The 21,848-nt window shown below is 35.1% G+C and overlaps 5 protein-coding genes and 1 non-coding gene across 10 annotated transcripts in view; 1 reads left to right on the plus strand and 5 right to left on the minus strand.

Annotated features, from left to right (window-relative positions):
- Positions 1-109: 109 nt before the first annotated feature.
- On the minus strand, positions 110-182 carry Trnav-aac. The gene has a single exon. It is a non-coding gene; the product is annotated as a tRNA-Val (tRNA).
- A 317-nt stretch (positions 183-499) lies between these two features.
- On the minus strand, positions 500-2,423 carry LOC105455799. 2 transcript variants are annotated; one of them, XM_011699401.1, is made up of 4 exons: positions 2,336-2,423; positions 1,970-2,079; positions 1,348-1,527; positions 500-701 (listed from the first exon to the last, which is right to left on the minus strand). In XM_011699401.1, exons 2-4 carry the CDS (start codon positions 2,063-2,065, stop codon positions 687-689), a joined length of 291 nt encoding a protein of 96 aa, XP_011697703.1. In that variant the 5' UTR covers positions 2,066-2,079; positions 2,336-2,423; the 3' UTR covers positions 500-686. The 2 variants fall into 2 exon arrangements, with proteins under 2 accessions (XP_011697703.1, XP_011697702.1); XM_011699400.1 differs by lacking the exon at positions 500-701 and having other exon boundaries at positions 878-1,527.
- Positions 2,424-3,054: 631 nt separating this feature from the next.
- Positions 3,055-5,553, minus strand: LOC105455800 (tropomyosin-like). Of its 3 annotated transcripts, none has more exons than XM_011699404.1 (5): positions 5,431-5,553; positions 4,601-5,014; positions 4,447-4,518; positions 3,765-4,076; positions 3,055-3,386 (listed from the first exon to the last, which is right to left on the minus strand). In XM_011699404.1, exons 2-5 carry the CDS (start codon positions 4,994-4,996, stop codon positions 3,162-3,164), a joined length of 1,005 nt encoding a protein of 334 aa, XP_011697706.1. In that variant the 5' UTR covers positions 4,997-5,014; positions 5,431-5,553; the 3' UTR covers positions 3,055-3,161. The 3 variants fall into 3 exon arrangements, with proteins under 3 accessions (XP_011697706.1, XP_011697704.1, XP_011697705.1); XM_011699402.1 differs by having other exon boundaries at positions 4,378-4,518; XM_011699403.1 differs by lacking the exon at positions 5,431-5,553 and adding an exon at positions 5,127-5,424 and having other exon boundaries at positions 4,378-4,518.
- A 953-nt stretch (positions 5,554-6,506) lies between these two features.
- Positions 6,507-9,174, minus strand: LOC105455801 (UPF0609 protein C4orf27 homolog). Its single transcript, XM_011699406.1, has 5 exons — positions 8,701-9,174; positions 7,813-8,379; positions 7,561-7,709; positions 7,232-7,470; positions 6,507-6,935 (listed from the first exon to the last, which is right to left on the minus strand). The coding sequence occupies exons 1-5, from the start codon at positions 8,839-8,841 to the stop codon at positions 6,634-6,636; spliced, it is 1,398 nt and encodes a 465-aa protein (XP_011697708.1). The 5' UTR covers positions 8,842-9,174; the 3' UTR covers positions 6,507-6,633.
- A 92-nt stretch (positions 9,175-9,266) lies between these two features.
- On the minus strand, positions 9,267-12,658 carry LOC105455802 (sorting nexin-2). Its single transcript, XM_011699407.1, has 7 exons — positions 12,301-12,658; positions 11,650-11,901; positions 11,255-11,501; positions 11,010-11,174; positions 10,770-10,891; positions 10,132-10,431; positions 9,267-10,062 (listed from the first exon to the last, which is right to left on the minus strand). Exons 1-7 carry the CDS (start codon positions 12,400-12,402, stop codon positions 9,715-9,717), a joined length of 1,536 nt encoding a protein of 511 aa, XP_011697709.1. The 5' UTR covers positions 12,403-12,658; the 3' UTR covers positions 9,267-9,714.
- A 1,064-nt stretch (positions 12,659-13,722) lies between these two features.
- The window catches only part of LOC105455803 (lipid phosphate phosphohydrolase 1-like), a 27,149-nt gene continuing 19,023 nt past the window's right edge, over positions 13,723-21,848 (plus strand). Inside the window, exon 1 of one of the 2 annotated variants that reach the window (XM_011699410.1) lies at positions 13,723-14,019. In XM_011699410.1, coding sequence (XP_011697712.1) covers positions 14,011-14,019 — 9 coding nt within the window. In that variant the 5' untranslated portion in view covers positions 13,723-14,010. Of the gene's footprint in view, positions 14,020-18,379; positions 18,997-21,848 lie in introns of those variants that run through there. The other variant, XM_011699408.1, reaches the window with a different exon arrangement.

The following is a 21,848-nucleotide window of genomic DNA, read 5'->3' on the forward strand; positions in this document are numbered from 1 at the left end:
TTTGACTAATACCTAATTTTTGTATAATAATTTCGTTGATTGTATTATTAGTAATTACACTTATTACATTAACAGATGACAAAAAACGATTTCAAAGGATAAAAAAAGATGTTTCCGCCCGGGATCGAACCGGGGACCTTCCGCGTGTTAGGCGGATGTGATAACCACTACACCACGGAAACACACGGGAGGTACATTCTTGCTCTCTAGTTATCACGTAAAATAATAAATCGAACATATATGAATTTATTTTATTTTGAGATTTGTTTCAACACTTGAAGGACGAAAAGTTTGTCACAAGTTTTTTTCAAAAATTGTTATTAATTATTTACTATATTTAACGTGCAAGTTATTAACAATTTACACATTATCAAGAATTATTAAAAAAAAAAACGGTTTAGTCAATTAATCCATGGATTAAACGGCCGCCATCGCACCCGAATAAAAATAAATTTAATCAATCATTGTTTTATGAAAAGAAATAAATAAATAACTGCAGTTTATTTTTTAGTTTATTTTAATTAAGTTTTCATATTTTTCTGACTGAAGTACAATGCATACTCTCTCAATTTGTAAATGAAAATTTATTTCTGAGAAACTGCTACGATTATCACGATTACTACGATTACGACCGACTGACGCTTTCGTCTTCTGAATGATCTCTTCACTGCTCCTCAGCATAACGACTACTTAATTTGTATCTAAAAAAGGAAAGCAAATTCATATATGAAATGTAAAACTGTATTTCTTTTTTTTTTTAATTATTTTATTATTTAATCTAATAGAAGATTATAGAAGTAATAGAGGTATATAATAATTACATAGAAATGCAATACAAAACTGTATTTCTTATTTTTTTTATTTTTGTAATAATCTAATAGAAGGTTATAGAAATAATAGAAGTATATAATAATTACATAGAAATATAAGTAAGCGAAATTCAATTCGCTTATTAATTCGACGATATTTAATTATTAACATTGAATAGAGTTTTATATCTTATCGTCTATGGATTACATTCTAAATGAATATTGAACATTTCTAATATAATTACACAAAGCGCAGACTGTTTAAATCTTATACATGTATAAGATTTTCTGATTTCACTAGAAATATTAAAAATACTGGAAATAGTTATTTTATAGTCAATTTTATATTCGTAGTCTTCGGCTGAATGTGTAAGTAAACCAAGTATTTTGACACTTTACCGCGAAATAAAAATCACTATGTGCAATTATTGTTTTATGAATTATCAAAAAATTAAATATGCTAATGGCTTATTGTCTCATTGACACATGACATGAATAAGAAAATAATTAAGAAGTCCATACATGTCTTAAAACTCACCAGTAAGAAATCAATACGAGTTCGAGTATCATTTATTGAGTTTCTCGATGATATATTTTGTTTATTTATTTCGTCAGTCGATGTAATTTTTAGTGGTATAACTTTATATTCAATTTTGTCAGTTTCCACTGCTTCTTTTACTTCTTGCCATTTATTCATCGGTATTGTACAGTTATTATTCTATAAAAAAAATATACATAAAGTTTAATCTAATTTATTTAGAATTTTTATGTATAAAAGAGTTTGGGAACATCGAATAATATGTTGTTTAAATCGAGATTAAAATTCAATCAAGTTATACAACTTTTTTATATACGTTCCGCCGTATCTACGATTCGAAAATTTGATTGATCTATTGTTAATTAAATATAAATAAAAAATACTTAAATTGTTAAAAATACATCCTGAAAACCATTGGAAAACAGATATTTCCTGCTTATAGTATGAATGTCTCCCACATATACATTTCATTACGTTAAAAAAAAATACATAACTTTTTTAAATTTAAATATTTAATTATTTTTTAAACTCAGGTTTGAAATATTTATACTTATTTATCTCAATATTACAGTAATATTAATTTTTCAATAGTTTGGGAATTAATTTATGTGTATTGACTGACCTTTTGTGTCGTATGATCATATCCAAACCATACCCATGGTTTTGAGGATACTACTACAACGCAAAACACAAGTAAATATACTGTCAACATCTTCATCTCTCTTTCTGTTTCTGCAAAATCGTATCGTATATGTATAAAAAGTAATATTTTTATGGTCGCACATGAAACTAAAAACATGCCATTAAATATAATTACAAATAATTCTTCCACAAGATAAAAATATATTAGGTAATATAACAAAAATGAGGATGATTCCGATGCAAATGTTTTATGTGAATTTTTAAAAAATTATTTTTTTCTTCTTGAACAATAACATATTGTAAAAAAAAGTTTGTAATTTTATAAAGTAAATTATAATTAATTTACCTTTTCTGTTCCAGTGATGATGCCTTCTTATGTCGCGACTTCACCCGTCGATGATCACTTTAGACACCAAATACGAGAGGTAAGCGCTTCGAACTGCCTTTTATAATGTCAGCGATAATATTTTTCTCAGGAATCGAGCGCCATTTAATACAACTTTTGTTGCCAAATAATTTCTCCGAATCATCCATATCTGCGTAGTGCCTACCCTTTTGATTTGACAGTAACGCAGAACGTATATGACAATTAAAATAACGATGATAATTGCAGTTATTTATTTATTTATTTAAGAATATGAATCAAACGATCTAAGTAGACAGAATGGATGAATCGAATCCTGTTTTTCGCTCAGTTTTATTTATGCTTTTCATTTCGATCATATTCTTCTCACAGAGGTGTTAATCTAAGACTGGAAATGCAGTATATCGTGCACGAAAATTAGAAAGTTGCGACTGTAGTAACTTGGCTTTGAAAAATAATATAAGAATTAATTTTTTGAAATTAATTTCTATTCTAATTTTTTGACTGTTTAGACGGCAATTGTAGATATTTTAGTCGCGTTTGTATGCAATTTACTTTCTCTGTGTATAATGTAACATTTCCAGTATCATGCATCTATCACGCCAGAATGTAAGCTTAGCATTTCTTGGAGTGGTTCTTGGAATATATACTGATGAAACTTGACTATGATTACATTGTTGGAAGAAACCCATACCCACACATACGACGACAAAGAAAACGTTTTTAATGCACATTAGATTGACAGATAAAAAAGAATTTATGTTTCAAATATGTCTATTAATGATGTTGAGGACATGCGAAAGTATTTTCATTTGGGTGCAGAGGCGGCCGTTTCGAGGGCTTCCTTCTCCTTCGACAACAGAGTGATCTTTTCGCCGTATTTCTCACGAAGACTTTGAAACAGAGATAACTGGGTTTCATATTCCTTCTTGAGATCGGCATTGAGTCTCATCGCCGCGTCCATCTTGCTAATCATCGCGTTATGCCGATCGCGTTCCTCGGAAATCTTCTTCTCCATATTATCGACTTCAGCCTGCAAATATCATATGTAAAAAAAAATTTAGAGATACGTACAATTTTAAAATTAATGATATACATCGTCTCAATTAATGATTTAACGTTAGTAAAAAGTACTTTGGAATTTCTGAAGAGAACAGGTGAACTGAAAGAAATCAATTCAGAATTCAATCTATATAAATGCAAAGTTTAATTTTTGGAATTAAAGTTTAAGCCCGTGATTTCGCAAAATCTGTTTTATTTTTAAAAAACATAAAAAAACTTGAGGAATAAAATGAATGGAATGAATGAAGAAATTATGAACGTGAATTAAATCTCTTTTTCGAGCAAAAGTTTGTTAAGGACATCTTCATATTACATTAACTCGCATGTGCGGAGAGAGAATAAGACTCACTTGCAGCTGTTTCACCTCCATGTTACGGATCTGCAATAGATCCCGGGTGATCGATATCACTTCCTTCAACGAGGTCACTTGATTGTTCAGAGCATTGATCTGGTTCTCCTGATTAGCAACCACGCGATTACGTTCCTCGTACATCAATGCCGTCTGTACCAGTTGTCCGCGCAACTGCTCCACCGATTGTTGCAGGGTATCCTCGTCACCGCCGTGACTTATTATCGCGTCGTAGGATGTTTGCAAGGCGGCCAGCTTCGTCTCCGCATCTTCCAACTTCTTCTGATAACTGTCGCGCTCCTTTGTTCTTTTCTGTCGGTCATAAAAATCTTAGATTCTGTATCAATGTTAATATAAGTTATACGAGGGATGGCAATATAATCATTTGACTCGCGTAAAATCAACTTTTAATTATAGAAAGTTTTATAAGATTTTTTAAAACCCATAACACATTTTAAGTATATATAGTATATATATAAAATTAAAAATAGATGTTTTATCATTGTGCGTATATATATTTTAGCACTAATTCTGTGGAAAGAAGTATAGGTCAAAGGTGCAAAAACGATCTATAAGAAGAACTGATTTTTTACTGAAAATGTGGAGATTTAACTTCGTTATCGAGCTGAGGTGATTCGATTCTTTCAGGACAGGGTTCCGTGCTCTCGGAAGATTTTCTCACCCGCACTTCCGCCTCCAATCTGGATATATACGCCGCGTTGTTACTTCTTGCATCCTGCTTTGACGTATCAGCCTACACACAATACAGAGATCGATTGATAAATAATAATTGTAAGTAGCAAGATCTGTCGATTATTTATTGCTTTTGCTTTCACCTTTTCTTCAGATTTCGACTGTGGCGTTTCTTCGCTTCGAAGAGCGATCACAGAATTATTAGCGGACCCTTGCGCTTCGGTTCGTACCGGGTTCACGTCCTCCTTAGCTGCATGAGCAATCTCTGTGATTATGTTAGTAATCTCTTCAATATGTGCATCTGGATTGGCGACTTCTACTCCGCTAGGTACATTTGTGTCAATTGTCGCTTCTATCGAACGCTCGGCCTGCGCGATTAATACCTCTTTTGCAATTTCTTCCGTGGATGCAGCTTCCGGTATTACATCAGTTCCTTTTACTGCGTGTGCGATTGTACTGTCAGCGCAATCGGTCTTTATCGCTTCAACAGGAGGTGCATCTCCTCCAGCTGTGAGATCTGTATTTTCTATTTTAGACATCCCCCTTTCTTTTTTTCTCTACAATGATGATGAATATTATAATTTTAATCGCGATAATCAATTCAATGCGGTACCATCGAATTATAAAGAGAATGGAAGAATGCAGAAGAAAATGCAAAAGACTGTTAACCTTTTGAAAAAAAAAAACAGATGACTGATACTTTTCTTTTGTTCATATTACTCTATTCAATCAAATAGAGTGTCTCTCACACACATATTAGATTAATTCTAATTTTAATAATATTATTGCATAATAACATTTATATATATATATATATTTATTTATAAATTATTAGAGCTAGAGAAAATGAATTAACAATTCGATGTGTGTTTCTATGTTTTTAATATTAATAATTACTTCCACAATTTTTAAATGAAATTTTGCAATTTTTGCTGATCACGAACAATTTTACGATATGTCAAGGATAATTTACCAGAAAGAATAATGCACGTGCATATATCAAATATTTTTCAACTGAAATAAAACACTTTCACCGAAAACTGCTGTTAACCGGAATGACTGAACATCGACGACTAAGCAGAAGCGTAAAGTATTTTTGGCTGCTTGCCGTTCGTTCTATTTCGAGCAGCGTCTCAGTTACACTTTAATAACATTCGTGTGAACATTCATGAAATTACGTGACATACAGAGTTTATTTACAGAAACTGAATTTTTATATACATATATATATATTCCTCTCATTAAACATATTTTCTTATTAAAATTATATAATATTTGATTTTACAAAATAAGATTCAACATTATAAAATGATACATTTATTTTAAACTAAAAATTTATAGTGATTTTAAGAAATATTGTTCTTTTTATAAATATATAAACTAAATATTAAAATTAATTGAAAACAATTACGTTCTTTTTTCGAAAATTTAATATTACCAATCAATTGGTCAGACAATTTTACATTGAGAAACACATTTTGCTTTAATTTTGCTTCTTATTTTCAGAAGATATAAAACTTTAAAAAAAATCACTTGGTGCGAATTCGCACTCAGGTGTCCTTAACGGGTCAAGTTAAAATAATTTTGCATAACAATATACAAAGGAAGGAAATAATAAAGAAAATGACGATTTTTTCGTTACTGTAATATAGCTGTATTATATAATATATATTCCTTATTTTTTATTTTAAACATGAAGTTACTATATTATAAAATATTAAAAACACCTGTGAATTCGCACCCAGGGATTCTTTACAGTACTTTTCTGCTAAAAAGTAAGGTGTCCTACGGATTAATCATTTTCTCAGATGAATATAATATAATTCTATAATTCATGTGAAATTTATTATTCTCTTTTACTTTTTTATATTTATCACTGAAAAATATTACATATTCTGTATTTTGATCTTACTTTATCACTGCTCACTTTGTAGATGTCATCCTAAGAAATTTTCTTCAAAATATTCAATAATTTTTAATGTATTATAATTCACACACGTAACATATACATATAATGCATTGTTTCATGATCATGATTTTTCCTCATTTGTTTAAGTATACACAAGTATTATCGTTTATTTGCAGCAAAACATTAGATAGATGTTTTCAAAAAGATCATACAAATATGTGATAAAAGTTTAATTTAAAAATACATATAATTGTCTTTAAATGTTTTTCAAATTACACTTAATTCACAATCCTTTTTTCTGTTTTTCAAATGTGCTTCAAGTATTTTCAACAGCTGTGGCCTTTTTAAATGAGTGTAAGCAATAGATAACATTTGCAGAGCTCTAGTTTGTACGTGAATGCCGCCGTTCGTGAAGAGGTCGTGTCCCAGTTCTAAGCAGGTACCGAAGTCGCACTCGTCCGCGGCTATCGTCGCCAACCTTACGATCTCGTCGAGCTTCGCGATCGGCACTTTTCTCTCTTCCGGACTACCAGCCTCCTCTATCTGCTTCAGTATCTTTTGCAAGTCATCTATGGTAAAAATATTTATTTATTATGTGTCTATATAACTGCACGAAATATAATAAGTCTTCAATTATTTAAAATTAGAATTAAATAAATTAGTAAACAATGATTTAAATTGAATTTTCTGAAGTATAGTAGAATGAATTAATAATATCGTTACTACATTTGTAAGAGAGTTATTTCACACAACTTTATGACTTTTGCTTCTTATAAACATAAAGTAATATAATTTATTGTATAAATAAAAAATGAAATATTACAAAGAAATTAGAACATTGAATATGCATTAATGCAATACTTACTGTCTGTTGCTGCCAAATCTCTGTAGCCCAATTGAGTTTTCTTATCATAAGGAACTACAATGCCTGCTTTGTGAAAGGTTCGCGCCACAACCCGTCTCTCTCGCGCTCGCATGTCTGCGGTATTTTTCTCCAGCGTTATATCGTGCTGTTTGGCGAAGTTTTTCAATTGCGAATGCAAACGCATTATGCTGGTCTTCTCGAAAGGATTGGCCGATTTCGCTTTGTTTTGCAAATAAGCGCTGTAATTTAAATATAACAATATATATGAATAAGCCCACATAAATGCAGATCTACATTAAATTCCTAAAATTTTTTATTATTCCACTTACTCGACAGCACCGAATATATTTTCTGCGGCAGGTTCAAATACGCCATTCACATTTGCGCGATTTTTAGCTACAAATACTGGTTTTTCCACAGCATCATCTCGCCAGTAACCGAAATGTAATCCCTCCTTATCATCGCATTTCACAACAGTCTGTGGATATATAATTTTTGCGTTAAATCTGTATCTTTAGTGTTTAGAACTTATAAATGTGCAACGTCCGCATTTGCAGATATTGATCTATTATTCTATATACCTGAAATTCTGGAGGGTCATAATAATATCTCCAGTGTGTCAAATATTTCTCCTTATCGTCCTCACTTGAGGGAACTTTTATTTTACCGTCCAGCGCATCATAAGGACCCACAAGTTTCAAGCGAACAGCCTTGCAAGCCGAAAGAGGATTATCCTTTGATATGCTTTTGCAAAACTGGTAGAATTGAAAAAAATCTTTCGGCATCTCGACCAGAAACAGATCCACAATAATTCTCTCGGCATCCGTAGACATCGATGTTTCCTCAGCCGCATTGTGCTTGTGCTCGGTCGAATTAAGTGAGTCACATCCATTCGATGATATTTGATATGATATTTCCTTACTCGACGTTTCTGGTTTCTCATTAAATTTTTCTTTATCATCCCCAGTATTATCTATAACGGCATCAGTTCTCTCCGGACTCGGGGAAAGATTATGTAAATTTCTTTCGGAAGACTCGCGTGTCTTCTGCAATTTTTTTTGTGGACTCTCCGATCGCGCTTTTCCGTCATCATTAACAGGATGTTTTCTCTTTTCTCCAATAATTAACTTCTCGGTTTTTTTCTCTACCTGCAGAAAGTTGTAAAGATAAGTAATAATAATCGTTGACTAGAACGATTAATTTAATCGATGATTGATTCAACAGAAGAATTGCAGACTTGTAGAAAATAAAAAATTTTTAATTATATATAATTCGTTGTCTTTAATCATTTCTGTTATAAATGACACGATAAAAATTAATAATTCTATCCAGATTAAGAAAAAAGTACAGGTATTATTTACTGTAAGTCAATCATCGAGAGCAAGTCCAGATGTTAATGTTAATTAATTATTTGCGTGTCACGCGCACAGTTGCCAATTTTTTTTCGTCAATTAAAGATCATACATTACCTTTTCCCTTTTTGGCGGGTGTTTATACTTGCTGTGATGCTGCGGATTTTTCTGATAGCATTTGACGCCGTACTGGCAAGGAATTCGCGGGTCATCCTTGTACGCCTGTAATTGAGCGTCCTTATCATTATCAGACGACATCGTGTAAGATATATCACACTGTTCGAGTCTTCATTATCGATAAACTAGAATTTTCACTGTGCGTCGCAGACGCACCATTGAGAGGTTAGGTTATCTGTCTTACTGTTAGTCTTTAAATATCTGTTCTTCGTAGCTACACTACGGTGTACTTTCTGCACTTGTTGCGTTGTAAACAAAAAATGCGTCTGACAGATTTCGTCCTCCCTTTTCACGATTGCATCCCCCTCACCCCAGTAAAAATGATGAATTAGCCTATTTTTACATTTTCGCTATTTCCTCCAAAATTTATACGCACTCGTTCGATTTGTTGCAAAATTTTTTACGAATCACAACAGTAGTATATATATTTTACATTTTTTTTAGGTCTAATTGAATTAATATTGATATCTTATTCCTGCTAAGTGCGTGGAATGCAGACATTTATATAACCATGATTGATCTTTATTCTTTAGTAACATTCTTTAACAAATTGTATAATATTTTCATACGTACAGTTACGTATAATGTGTATATATAATATGGATACAAAGTAATCGTAAAGAATTAATATATTATATATTGACAATAATTGAAATATAATAAAAATTCGAGACTTCTATTTACGTTCGTCTAATTAGGATATACTCTCTTCCTTCCGTCGCGTAACTTCCAAAACTGGCAATACCCTCGAATCCGCTCTCACTCTCTCTGTTCACCTCCGTCTCCGTTCCCCCTCTCGCCCGAAAATACCCTCGATAAGATACGCCGCAATCGTTGATAATGAACGAACGACTTGTCGACCCAACGAACATCACAGAAGTCACTTCTTTCGTTTTTTTTCACGGGTAGGTATACGGCCTTATTATCGTTTCTCTCTCTCTTTTAACGGAATGTTTATGCCACCGCTCGTGCCTCCGGCAAGAAACTCTCCCAGTACTTGACGAGCTGATTCTGATGTTGCAGCATCGACTCCAGATACTCGATCAGCTGCTTCTTGAAATCCTGCACTCGGACCAACTCGAAGCGCTCGACCTCCTCCTTTATCATCTTCGAGATATTGTCGAATTCCTCCTGACCCCTGTCCACCTTCGACTCCCACTCTATGACCTCGGTGGCCGCCTGGCTCGTCTTGTCCGTGCGGCCTGACTGCTCGAGCCGCGCCTTCTGCTCGCGTTTCTTGTTCAGCATCAACTGAGCGTGCTGCCAGTTTTGAAAGACCTTCACCCTCTCGTGAAAAACATCCTACGAAAGAACGTACGTGGAGAAAAGACGAAGAAGCAAAGGGGCAAAGGGCAAATCGTTGACACCAACCTTAATCGCACCGATGAGCGCGACGTAATCCCTCAGCATCTCCCCAAATTGATAAAGATCGCTGTTGCTCTGCGTCTTCCTGATCACCTCCACTTTCTCCAGAGTTTCGGCCAGTTGCGCCAGAGCTCTGCCGAGAGACGCGCCGGGTTCGCCGTGGCCAAGAACGGCGACCGACTTCGCCGTAGCGCCGGTGCAGTTCGCCAATTCCCTTCTTTGATTCGTCAAGGAATCGACCGCGGAATGTAGAGCGCGTAACTGAATATCAAGGGAATCTATCTGCGACGTTTTCTCCTCGAACCACTGCAAAAGAGTGCAGACTCTTTATTCTTTTTATTTCTTTTTCAATAACGAATCATTACTCTATACATACGGCAACTGATATGTCTTTAAACGATAAATTATTAATGTATATATTTTTGGCGTAAAATATCATGTGATAGTAATTTAATTGACAGTAGTATGGATTAAATAAAAAAAATTAAAAAAAAATCCGTGATAGATAATGCACACAAGTCGACACGTTAATTTCAAATGAACGTACCTTACCCTCCTATTGCAAGCAACAAAAAATTGTTTCACGATACTTCATAGAAAATACATGCAAGAAGGAATATGTGTTTACATTGAAGAAATCTCACCATATCGCTCTCGTCCATTTTATACGTTATCTTATTAACCGTCTCCCCGACTTTGTTGAAAAGCCGCATTACTCCTTTACCACTCAATGCAGACGTATTGGTGGCCTTGGGCAACTCTACATCTGGAAAGAAAGAAAAAGAATCACCGATATTAATCGAACAAACTTAAAATTTGTGGAAAGTTTTACATAATTTTATATAACATTCAAAGTAAAGTCATTAACGAGCATCATCATTTACCAGCTTCTAAAAATTCTCTGAAATCAGGATCGATACTCAGAACTGGATGTGCAGCCGTTCTATTCAAATACCTCTCGAGGGCTGCTCTACGTCGTTCGATAAACTCCGTGGAACTCGAATTTTGCTCTTGACTCTTGTCCCCGGACATTTTTATTTTCGTCGTTCCTGTCGATATAATTCATTGTTTCTCGATTACCCGATTACTCTCATAATAAATTTGATAAAAATAAATTTCGTATTCCTACCAATTACACTTTTCTCCGGAGCCGGCGGGATTATTCTGCCGTTCCTGAGGTACTTCTCCGTCAATTTGTCATGGAGTCCTAGGAAATCGCTGAAACGCCGAATCACGCTGAAGTTCCTCTTCTTAAAAATAAGCATGTTCGTTCTCGTTTCGACTTTGTATGCAACATAGGCACCCATTCCGTCGCCTATCTTTTGAGGCGAGGTGACGGTAATCTTTAGGAAAACTTCGGACGTGTCGGCCGGAACCTATCGTACACACATAAATATAAATATCAGTATTGAAGCTGCAATTATCGGGAGGACACGGTGTCCTGGCTCGGCGCTAAAGAATTCATTCGCCTGCGGACAGGACCGTGTTTCTTTACACATATATTAACGCAATCTTAATGCGCACCTCTTCTAAAGATCGCGAATGAATGATGCTCGTGGACAGGGTGTCCGCGTTATCATTGATAGGAACGTCATGGAGATCTCCGATGTCGGTGTTCATCGGTCCCAGGGGCGGGCTCAAGGGACCCGGGGCCGGGCTGGACATCGAGGAGAACGAGTTCTCCTCCGGCATGTCTCGCAGAGACAGTTTTGGCAATTCCGCCTGAACCTTGGACACTCCATTGTAAGGCGAGGTGTCCTCCAGTTGGCTCTGTTCCTGCGCAAACACAATTGAACGTTTCCCAATTTAGCGCTCGCAAGTCTGAAGAATTTCTATCGATACAATTTTTTCGACGGGTTGAATCGTGATGAAAAGTTTATTTTTTTTTTGTTTTTTTTTACAGGAGGGAGACCGTCGCGTTCTCTCGACGGGAGGTAACCGAAACCGATAAATTACGATGTAATCTCGACGAGAGTTCAACTTCCGGCGACGGTACGGGCGTACCGAAGGGACACGTCTCACGCCAATTGAGCGTGCGACGTGCGAGCGGAGATCGAGTCTCGCAGCATCGCGGGAGCTCGTCGGGATTACAATTTATAATCTCTCTCCTCTCCCGCGCCCCTCGCGAGTCCCGTCGTCGACTTCCCGGTAGATCGCCACGCTACGCTATGGTACCTGCACCGCGGACGCGAAGATATCCTCGTCGTCGTCCTCGAGATCGTCCAACTTTGTCTCGCTGGTGTCAAACAGCGGCGGCGACTCCGTCATATCGGCCATCTTCCTCGGTTCTGTCAAGCAACGGCGACGGTTACGCACCACGATCCGCAGGCAGGGATCGGCCCCCCTGACGACGATTACGCCGACGACGTCAAGACAATTATCGCTGTCGGTATCGGCGGCTGTGTGTATCGGCTCGCGAGCACGCAAGTTCGTTTCCGCACGAGGAGCGAGGCACCGGATCGCGAGTCGCGACGCCGACTGATCCGTTAAAATGATCCCATTGTCATCCCCGCGGTCCACACTTGTCCGCGTGTCAACGGCGTCAACGTGGCGAGCCGCCTGCCGCACTCTGCCGCCGTATAGTATACGTAGGTCCGTTCGTTTTAAAGGCGTTATTGCCAAAGTTGTTTCCTAGAGTTTGTTTCTTCCAGCCACTTCCAGCTACAATAATATATCCTTTATTATTCTTTTTTTTTATCTTTGCGTTTCAATGCTTTCGTTCGTCGTCTCTCTTTTTGTCTCCGCTATAATGCCTCCGGTATTTATTTTATTTCAAATGCGCAAAAAACGCGATAGGAAAAATCTGCTAATTCCTTTTAAATGCATTAAATGTGTATGACATATGTCTATTTTAATTATATTTTCTCTCTCTCTCTCTCTCTCTCTCTCTCTCTCTCTCTCTCTTTTATATTTATTTTTATAAAATTAGATTCGCTTGTTTTGTCCAGTTTTTACAACAGAAGAAAGAGATATTCAAAGTTTGCAAATATTTTAATAAAAATAAATATGTGCAAGAAAAGAAAAGATAAAAAAAGAAAAAAATTAAAACCTATATATATTCACGTTTATCCGTAAAAAAAACCTATATGTCGTGGATTAAGATTAATTCGATTTTTTTATAGAAACGAGAAAAGATAAATATTGTATAAAAAAAAACAATGCGCTTCCTGTATCAAAAAAAGAGACATAAAAATAAATCAAAAAGCAAAAAAACGGAGGTAAAGAAAAAAATAGACTTCACGTCTCAAAGAAGACTCGATATATAGATTTATATTTTGTAGTTGAATTTTTTTTGTTCCTTTCACAACTTTTTTCTTTTTCTCTCCAGTATATTTATATCCATCTTATTTTACATGCAGAACGTGCGACACGGCGACGGCGCAGCCGTACTAAATCATGAGTCAGACTCTCAAGATACAAGACAGAAAAGAAACCTTCCATATCGACTATACCTGACTGTGTCGCGGGAATGAAAGGAAGGTTTGAATACCAAATGAAGGTAGAAGCGTGAGGGAGGTCGGCGGAGATGGGGGACTCGACCGCCTCCCCCCCCCCGCGCTTTCACCACCCGATGGTTGAATCACGGCCGACGGTGCCGCGCGGTGAGTCGCGGGTCGCGGTGACGCGGTTGCTTACTCGCCTCGGGTGCGTCAGTGTGTAGTCAGTGGTAGTCGATGTCAGTTGGTGTGTGTCGGCATGTCACGGATGTGACAGGTCCGACAGGTCGGTGTCGCCGCGTGACTCCGCATCCACACGCCACTTCATCCGAATCCTGCGAACGCTTCGCGAGAAGGAGAGTATCCGCGACCGGAGAGTATCGTGATCGAGTGTTTGCCCGACCGCTCTGCATTTGGGACCACAATCGGAGGCCGCGCGAAAGCCACGATGATGCAGGTAGGACTTTAATTTTTTTTTTTGTTTTCTTTCATTTCACTCAAACTTTTCGCGCACGCTCGAGGCAGCGAGAGAGGAGAGGAAACCGCGCGAGAAACGATCGAGCTGAAGGGAACGTGCCGCGAGGAAATCTCTCTCTCTCTCTCTCTCTCTCTCTCGGACGTGCGCGATTGAGAATTCGCGTTTAGCGGCGTCTCTCATGAATATGCAATAGAGACGCTGCGACGCGGACGCGAGGTGCTTTTGGAATTTCCCGCAATTCCCGTGCGCGTCCCGCTTTCGCGCGGTCACGAGATTGCGCGAAGGAGTTTCCCAGCTGAAAACGTACGGATTAATAAAAATGTGCCGAAGAAAGAGGTCGGATTCGTGAAATGGCTTGAACGGCGGCGGGAAGATTTGAAAAGAATTTAAATGACAAAAAGGAGTTTTAAAAGACATGTAATTAAATAAGAATTAAGAAAATAAATTCACAAAGTTATGTATTCCAATAAAAGAATGCCTATGAATCTCTCACTCTTTCTTCGAGGTTTTGGGACTGATTTCGAAACGTTTTCTATTATTTTTCTGTCGTCGATTTAACAACGTAGGTGCCAACAGAAAGAGAAGTATTTGTCCTTCATAAAAAAATTGATATTCTTTTTAAATCTTTCATAGTGAAAATGAAAAGAAGTTCAGTATACTTTCAGAAACATCCGATTTTAGGACTCAGATTTTGTGTCGCGATTTCACAGAATCCAAATTTCTATCGATTTATTTCAATTCACGAAAAAAGTCAATTGTTTCCATTATATGAATTTCCGATTCTTCTTTCGTCTATCGTGATTTTTAAACTGACTGAATGAGTATCTTGAAAATATATGCAGATATTCCTTTCACTGTTGGTTAATTCATTAATTACTGATGTCACAACGGTTAATTAAGATTGTTTGGTCTACGAAAATAAGTGATTAATTAGACTAATGATTAGTCATGAAGGCTAATAATTACCGGAATAATCACACATATTATCTTTGGAACTAATCAGAAAATAATGGTTAGTATCTAATCTAATCTAATCTAATATAGAATTAAAGACAAACGTAATTTGCATAAACGTGTGTACAATTTTTTGATCAATCTTCTTTCTGAGTCGATCTCATTTAATAATTTTACATATGAGTTATTCGCAAACGAAAAAGCTTTCGCGGAAACTTACAACTAGTCTAGTATTAATACTTCCTTATTTTGAAAGCGTCTTACATAAAACGTCTTAATAAAACGCTAATACAGCTCTATGATAGGTTTATGACGGTATACCTAAGCCAGTCTTAAATATATAAGAACTATGAATTCGGGTCATAACCTTCACATGAAACTAAAATTTTTTGGAGGTTTCAACAAATTCATAATTCGTGAATTTTTTATGAAAATATATAGCCATATAAAAACATTCGCGAACATATTCATAATTTGAAAAAATACAAATTGCGCATTTTAGTAAATATTTGTCTAAAACCGCTATGTGTGTTCATACAGAGTATATTTCGATCAAATATGTGAAATTTGTCATGCATAAAAATGCAAAAAGATATAAACGAATATTTTTGTTTAACTACTAGTAGTTTAACTAGTAAATTAAGTAATTTAGAAACGAAAGTATTAATCTATTTTGCGGCACAGATCCAAACAATCCTTTTTATAAATATTAAAAATTAAATAGTTGCAGCGTAAAAATAATTTGTGTTTTTTCAAATTCATATTTTTTTCTATCATATAAATATATACACAATCTTTCGCATTTTAATATAACGGGATAAATAGTAGATTTGTTCCCATGTACGGATTGTGCAATTTTATATATGATTCTTGTCATTTTACTGTAACTTTCATTTTACTTTTTTCTCACTTGTTTTTGATTTCTCGCGATTCATTTTGGTGTAATTAGGAAGATGAGTTGTATGATATATACTGCCTATACAGGGACTGGGAAAAATTAAGCGAGAAAAATTTACATTCTAATTTCGCAACATCGGCATTGTGTACTTTTGTAATCAGTGAGATATCTTCATCTCAATAAACAATTGTACATATTATATATACTATGTATATGTATATATAATTGTTTAATATTTCAGAATCAATCTTACTTTAATGAAAATGTTAATCGAATTTGTTGTTTGTCACGACTTTTCAATGTTTTTAAGATCAAGCAAAACAGAGATAAAAGAAGGTACTCGAATGGTATATTCATAATTTACGCGTTTTGGACGTGTATAATAATATTTATCGTTTAGATATGCATTACATGTGTCTAGACTCCAGATAAAGACCGCAATTTATGATTTTATGATAGTAAAATACGCTGCGACACATGTAGATCTACGTGTGTGTGTGTATTTTGTATTTTGACACGTCTTGATAAATATTTTGAAATTTCTTGGTAAAATAAGGTAAAATAAAATTTTTTAATTGCCATGGTTATAGTTTAGTGGTATAGTTTAGTGATAATTTGTTGTTGATTATATTCATACACATTTTATGTAGATATACCGTGCATAATGCATGTTATAAATATTATGTACACACAAAATGCATAAATTATAATTATGCATTTGAATACTTTCATAAATGTTTGTTCTGCTTAATCTTGAAAAAATTAAAAAGTGATGAACGACGAATTCATTAATATTTTTATTAAAGTATAAGATTCATTTTGAATTATTGAACAATTTAGCAAAACGCTCGTTGTAATTTCTAACAAATGGAGTAGAAGTACTTCAGAATTATGAGCTATTTTTTTCCAAATTTTTTGTTTTTCTATTAATAAAATAATATCATAGAATGAGAAATATCAAGAAATATCGAATTGATTGCGCTTAAAATTTTACTTTTACTATGTATATCAGTCGCAATCCAAATATATATATTATGTTAGCAACAAAAACGAAGAAATCTACAATAAAAAAGGTGACTCATTAGATCTGTATTGTATCGCTTTATTCGTTGTCATAAATAGTAAATTCGAAAAAACTGGATTTTGCTGTTTTTTTTCAATTTCATATATTTGACTTATAATTGCATTCTTTCGTTAGAAGCTAAGGAGAATTACCTGACTGAGGTAGGAGAACAAATTAAACTACTTACTTTGTGGAAGTAAATCATATTCAATCATTAAATAGATTGTGATTGCATGATCATGTGCTTAATACATAAATTATCGTAATGATACTTATTTTGATGTAAAAGAGAACGAAGAATACTAAATATTAAATTATTAAATAACTACATTATAACTTATAATAATTATATATTTATAATAATTGAATTTCAACACACGAAGAAATGCCTTTTGCTATTTTATTTTAAATATTAAAGTAATATTTTCTTTGCATTTACTATATCCATCTATTTTTATATTCTTTCTAAAATTGAATCAGTGCAATCACCACTGATTCTCAGTGTACTTGACTCAGTGTAAATGTAATTATGATAAACAGTGAAATATTTCAATATTGTTTCAGTGATGATACATACATTGATTCAGACAGTGAATATCATTAAAAGACAGTGATTTTCACCGTCTTTCAGTAATAATTCACTGTTTGAATCAGTATAATATCACTAAAACAACATTGAAATATTCTACTGTTTATCACAGTTATAAATATACTGAAAATCAATGGTGATTCAATTTTAAAGAGTAGTTGTATTGAAAATAGATACATTTCTTGTTATATTAAAAAATATACTTTTTATTAATAAAATCATGTAAAAATATCATTTACAAATATTGCTTAATATGACATTTTATATCTTTATTTAATCTATTTAATCTAAAAGTTGAAATATTACAAATAAATTGTTTGTGCAAAAATGATATCATAAGATTATATTTTTTAAAATTTGATTTACGTAATTTATATACTTATCCTATTATTAAATATTAAATTTAAAATGTAAATATTAAACTGACACGAGCTACAATAAATTAATGTCATATCGCGCGAGAACTTGATAGATCTATAAATTTATCAAATAAGCAAGAATTAATTCTTCCTTTTACCCGTAACATAAAGACCCCAAAAAGGTCGAATGAGGGCAGAGGCGTGCATCTGCACGGCGCGACGCATTTTCGGAGCCAACCGAATCGACCTCGGGGTTCACCCCGGGGTTCCTATATTCAAGAGGGGGCCGGAAGATGCTGGATGCGAAGGGCCCTCCCGACATAGAGAGAAGGTCTCGCACAATGCGCGACGCAACTGTAAACCGTGAAGAGCGGGAGCACGCACGGAGTGCGTTTGGCGGCGGTAACGACAACCGCGACAACGACGACGACGTTGGTGGTGATGGCGATGGTGGTGGTTGTTGATGGTAGTGGGGAAGCAGGGTGGGTAGAGAGAACATTTAATTTGAGCTTGCGAGGAAGTAGTTGATTGGAGATGCGAGGTACAGCTCGTTGGCGGGCAAGCAGTTGCAGCTCGACCGTCGGTCTCGTTAGACCTTCCGGGAGACCTTCCCTTCGCTGAGGTCGATCCCAATCGCGATCGATTTCGCAAACGCACGTGCGCGCCCTTTCTTTGAAGCGAGACCGCGCTGTTCTTTTTTTCTTTCTTTACGAGGCCACGAACCCCAGCGATGAGCCTGGACCGACTCCGTACTCCGACTTCTCACTGCATCGCGCGGAAATTCGCAAATTCCACGTTTATCGAGCAGCCACGTGAGAAACGATAATCAAGTTCTCCGACGCGAACGAGCTGGTCGGTCCAGTCGACGACGATACGTCGCGTTGATAAATTCTAAATCTCGGGATTGAGCGCAGGTACTTTTTCGCGTTACCATTGAGGATTGCCGATGATAATTTGTCGTGTGCTTGGTGCGCCTCGTGACATTTCGCTTTAAACTTGGCTTGGATTCCGTGTAGGATGTACAGGTCTCTCTCTTTCTCGAATGGCCTATCTGCTTCAATTAAGTAGGCAGGTTTGGAATCCAACGTTTAAGGTAACGAAAAATTCGTAAATCTCTTATTGTCGCAAATATTTTAAAGTATTCTAAAAACCTTATTGTCACAAATATTCTAGAGTATTCTAAAAAAAGTATTTAAAAAAAAGAAAATGCTTCTATATTCCATACCCATTCTAATATATATAATCTGCAATACAATCTAGAAAGATTCAGATTTAAAAAATAATAAACTTTATTTATATTTGTGTCATAATTTACTCATATTTTTTAATAATATGTTTACAGTTTACTTTTTCGACGGAATTTATAATTGCATGTCAAAAAATTAGAAGACAAAACAACGTGAAAAGTGTAAGAGATGAATGTAATGTACACACAATCGTAAATATGCAAATTTAGCATTGTTTATCTCGCCCGTATCCGTACTACATTTATATACGTAATTCAGCTTCATACGCAACTAATTAACATAATACAGCTCGAATTTTTAATTGTATTTGCCAGCTATAATTAAAATATCTGTCTGACGCGATTGTCATAGATCTCCCCTTTTTCTCCCTTTTTTTTTATTTCGCGTTGTCGCGACAGCAATTTTGTCGCCGGTATTTCACCGCATTGAACCGAAAAATCGACCGTAAAAGTGTTTTATCTAACGACACATGAAAACGGAAATTCTCGATAACAAAAAGGTATAGCGCATATATCTAAAAATTACGAGTGCGTTTGGAAAGGATAGTTAACCGTAATTATTATTTGCCGCGTCGAAAAATTACGAGTGCGGTCGAACATAAATTTTCATTCTCTCTTTCTAGGAACGACTGTTAGAATGTACACTATTCGGTGCATTTCGAGTAATGGTATCGATAGCACCTGTATGATTACACGTTATGCAATAGATAATCCCATTTTTTTATCAACAGATAGAAAGCACATGATCTATTTTAAGAATTTTTATTAAAAAAAACTCTTACCTCGTAACACTTTCCGATGTAGTAGTTATTGCGCAGTTTATCGCAAACAAATAATAATAATAAAATATATACAGCAGTTGAGTTATATAACAAAATTTGAAGTTGCACAATCAAACAATGAAATATCAGCAAAAGTGCTGTTTGAGAATCCAAATCTGAGAACTGATAAAAAAATTAAGAACGGATAAAAAAATTAAAATAAAAACGCAGTAGTACAAGATGCATGGTAATAAAAATTATGATTAAGAAAATAGTGAAGATATGAGTATTGTACAATAACAAGATGAAAATTAAAAATTATACAGTGAAAAGATAATACAAAATTAAATTAAAAATAAGAAATAAACTGAACAACTAAAAGAAAAAAAATAGAAGCGGAGCTGAAAAATCGCAAACACATTTCTAAATAAAGAAGACTAAAAACTGAAAAATAAACAATTAAAATAATATATAAAGTAAAATGAAAGATAAGACCAATAGGAAGATAAATAATTAAAGATAGATATTGCACACACAATAGATATTGAGAGACAGCATGCTGTCATTATCAAATCTGTGAATTTAAATGTAATGAAGGAGAAAGAAGAGCGAATATCGGAAGGTAAAAAGAATTGTAGGGTACACAATGTACAATTTATCAATATACATAAGACGCATTAAAAAGCTAATGAGAACTTTGCCAATCTGTCAACTTTTGAATCAGATTGTGGGAACTGCCGTTCGCTGATCTGTCGAAATTGATTGCGCTATTGTGCGGCAATATCGCTTTCAAGACAGATTTAGCTGTTATTTTATCTGTTGAATCCTTTACTGCCGTCAGTGCACACGAGCGAGTTCATGAAATGTTTCTTACAAATACCTCGCAGTCAATTAATTGCAAATGTTTTAATTTTTAAGTCTTAATCGAGGTCTAAGTGATGCGTATAATCTGTATTTACTCTCCATAAATTAATAAAATTTAAATTAAATCTTGTTTACCATGTTAATGTTTGTGTTGGAGAGCTCTGTGTGCCAAGCTCATTATTTATTTACTCGCAACGTTAATAAAATCAGCTTTTTAATAGATAAAATTATCAATTTTTCGCATGATATATGTATAATCTCGTAGATTACTTTATCTTGCTGTATTTACTAAAATTCGGGAAAACAAGAAAATTCACAGAAGAGAAGATGCTCGATTTCCTCAAAATCGCGGACATATTTGCATGAGCTATATGTTGCTTTTTTTTAATGACACAAATCATGTCTTATCGTCGGTGAACAAACGCGCGTGTGACGGACGACAATACCACGGACACAAATAGTGCTTGCGAGGATGGGGAATTGTGCAAATATATCCACGATGAACGTGAAAAGATTAAAATTTATCATGGGAAAGGGGAATAACGACACGTGCGAGCCTCTCGAATTGACGCGAGTAATGAAAAATGATGCGCAGAAAGTCGCAGGAACGCGTACGCAACGTTTGCGTCCCTCGCGTTTACACGCGAAACCCCCTCGATGTTGTCCGACGGGGTCCCGCGTGAGGTCGTTTTCCCCCTAATTATTTCATAGTGGATGACCGAGTTGGACGCGCACCTATATAGTCCCCCTCCGCGAAACGCGGATATATATTATCGCGTTTTAGAGCGCAAGTGTCATTAATCGATGCAACGACGACGTCGACGACGTCCGATTAACCGCCGGATTTTCCGCTTGGAACACCCTCGATTATCTCTATTTACGATAGACGAAAGATCACATCCTGGATTTAGGTAGCCAAGTTTCGAATTTGTATATTTATTACGGTAAATTGTGAAGAATATACCGCGAGGGAATTTACAGTAAAATTTCGAGTGCGATGCGCAAAAGCCAGCTTAAAGTTATACGTTTTCGCTGTATGCATCGTATTTCGTATGTAAGATTGAACAAGAATCG

Source organism: Wasmannia auropunctata, unplaced genomic scaffold (assembly GCF_000956235.1).
Source record: "Wasmannia auropunctata unplaced genomic scaffold, wasmannia.A_1.0 LD335844.1, whole genome shotgun sequence".
NCBI classification, from domain to species: domain Eukaryota; kingdom Metazoa; phylum Arthropoda; class Insecta; order Hymenoptera; family Formicidae; genus Wasmannia; species Wasmannia auropunctata.

Excerpts from the sequence above, each read along its gene's own strand:
- LOC105455800 (XM_011699402.1), bottom strand. The coding sequence starts at position 4,996 with ATGTCTAAAATAGAAAATACAGATCTCACAGCTGGAGGAGATGCACCT. Across the intron at positions 4,519-4,600 it reads AGTCGAAATCTGAAGAAAAG|GCTGATACGTCAAAGCAGGA; the intron begins GTGAAAGCAAAA and ends TATTGTGTGTAG. Across the intron at positions 3,387-3,764 it reads TGGAGGTGAAACAGCTGCAA|GCTGAAGTCGATAATATGGA; the intron begins GTGAGTCTTATT and ends TGATATTTGCAG.
- LOC105455801 (XM_011699406.1), bottom strand. The coding sequence starts at position 8,841 with ATGTCGTCTGATAATGATAAGGACGCTCAATTACAGGCGTACAAGGAT. Across the intron at positions 7,710-7,812 it reads ATGACCCTCCAGAATTTCAG|ACTGTTGTGAAATGCGATGA; the intron begins GTATATAGAATA and ends ATATATCCACAG. Across the intron at positions 7,471-7,560 it reads AATATATTCGGTGCTGTCGA|CGCTTATTTGCAAAACAAAG; the intron begins GTAAGTGGAATA and ends TTTAAATTACAG.
- LOC105455802 (XM_011699407.1), bottom strand. The coding sequence starts at position 12,402 with ATGGCCGATATGACGGAGTCGCCGCCGCTGTTTGACACCAGCGAGACA. Across the intron at positions 11,502-11,649 it reads ATTCGCGATCTTTAGAAGAG|GTTCCGGCCGACACGTCCGA; the intron begins GTGCGCATTAAG and ends TGTGTACGATAG. Across the intron at positions 10,432-10,769 it reads AAATGGACGAGAGCGATATG|TGGTTCGAGGAGAAAACGTC; the intron begins GTGAGATTTCTT and ends ACTCTTTTGCAG.
- LOC105455799 (XM_011699400.1), bottom strand. The coding sequence starts at position 2,065 with ATGAAGATGTTGACAGTATATTTACTTGTGTTTTGCGTTGTAGTAGTA. Across the intron at positions 1,528-1,969 it reads ATGATCATACGACACAAAAG|AATAATAACTGTACAATACC; the intron begins GTCAGTCAATAC and ends TTTTTTTTATAG.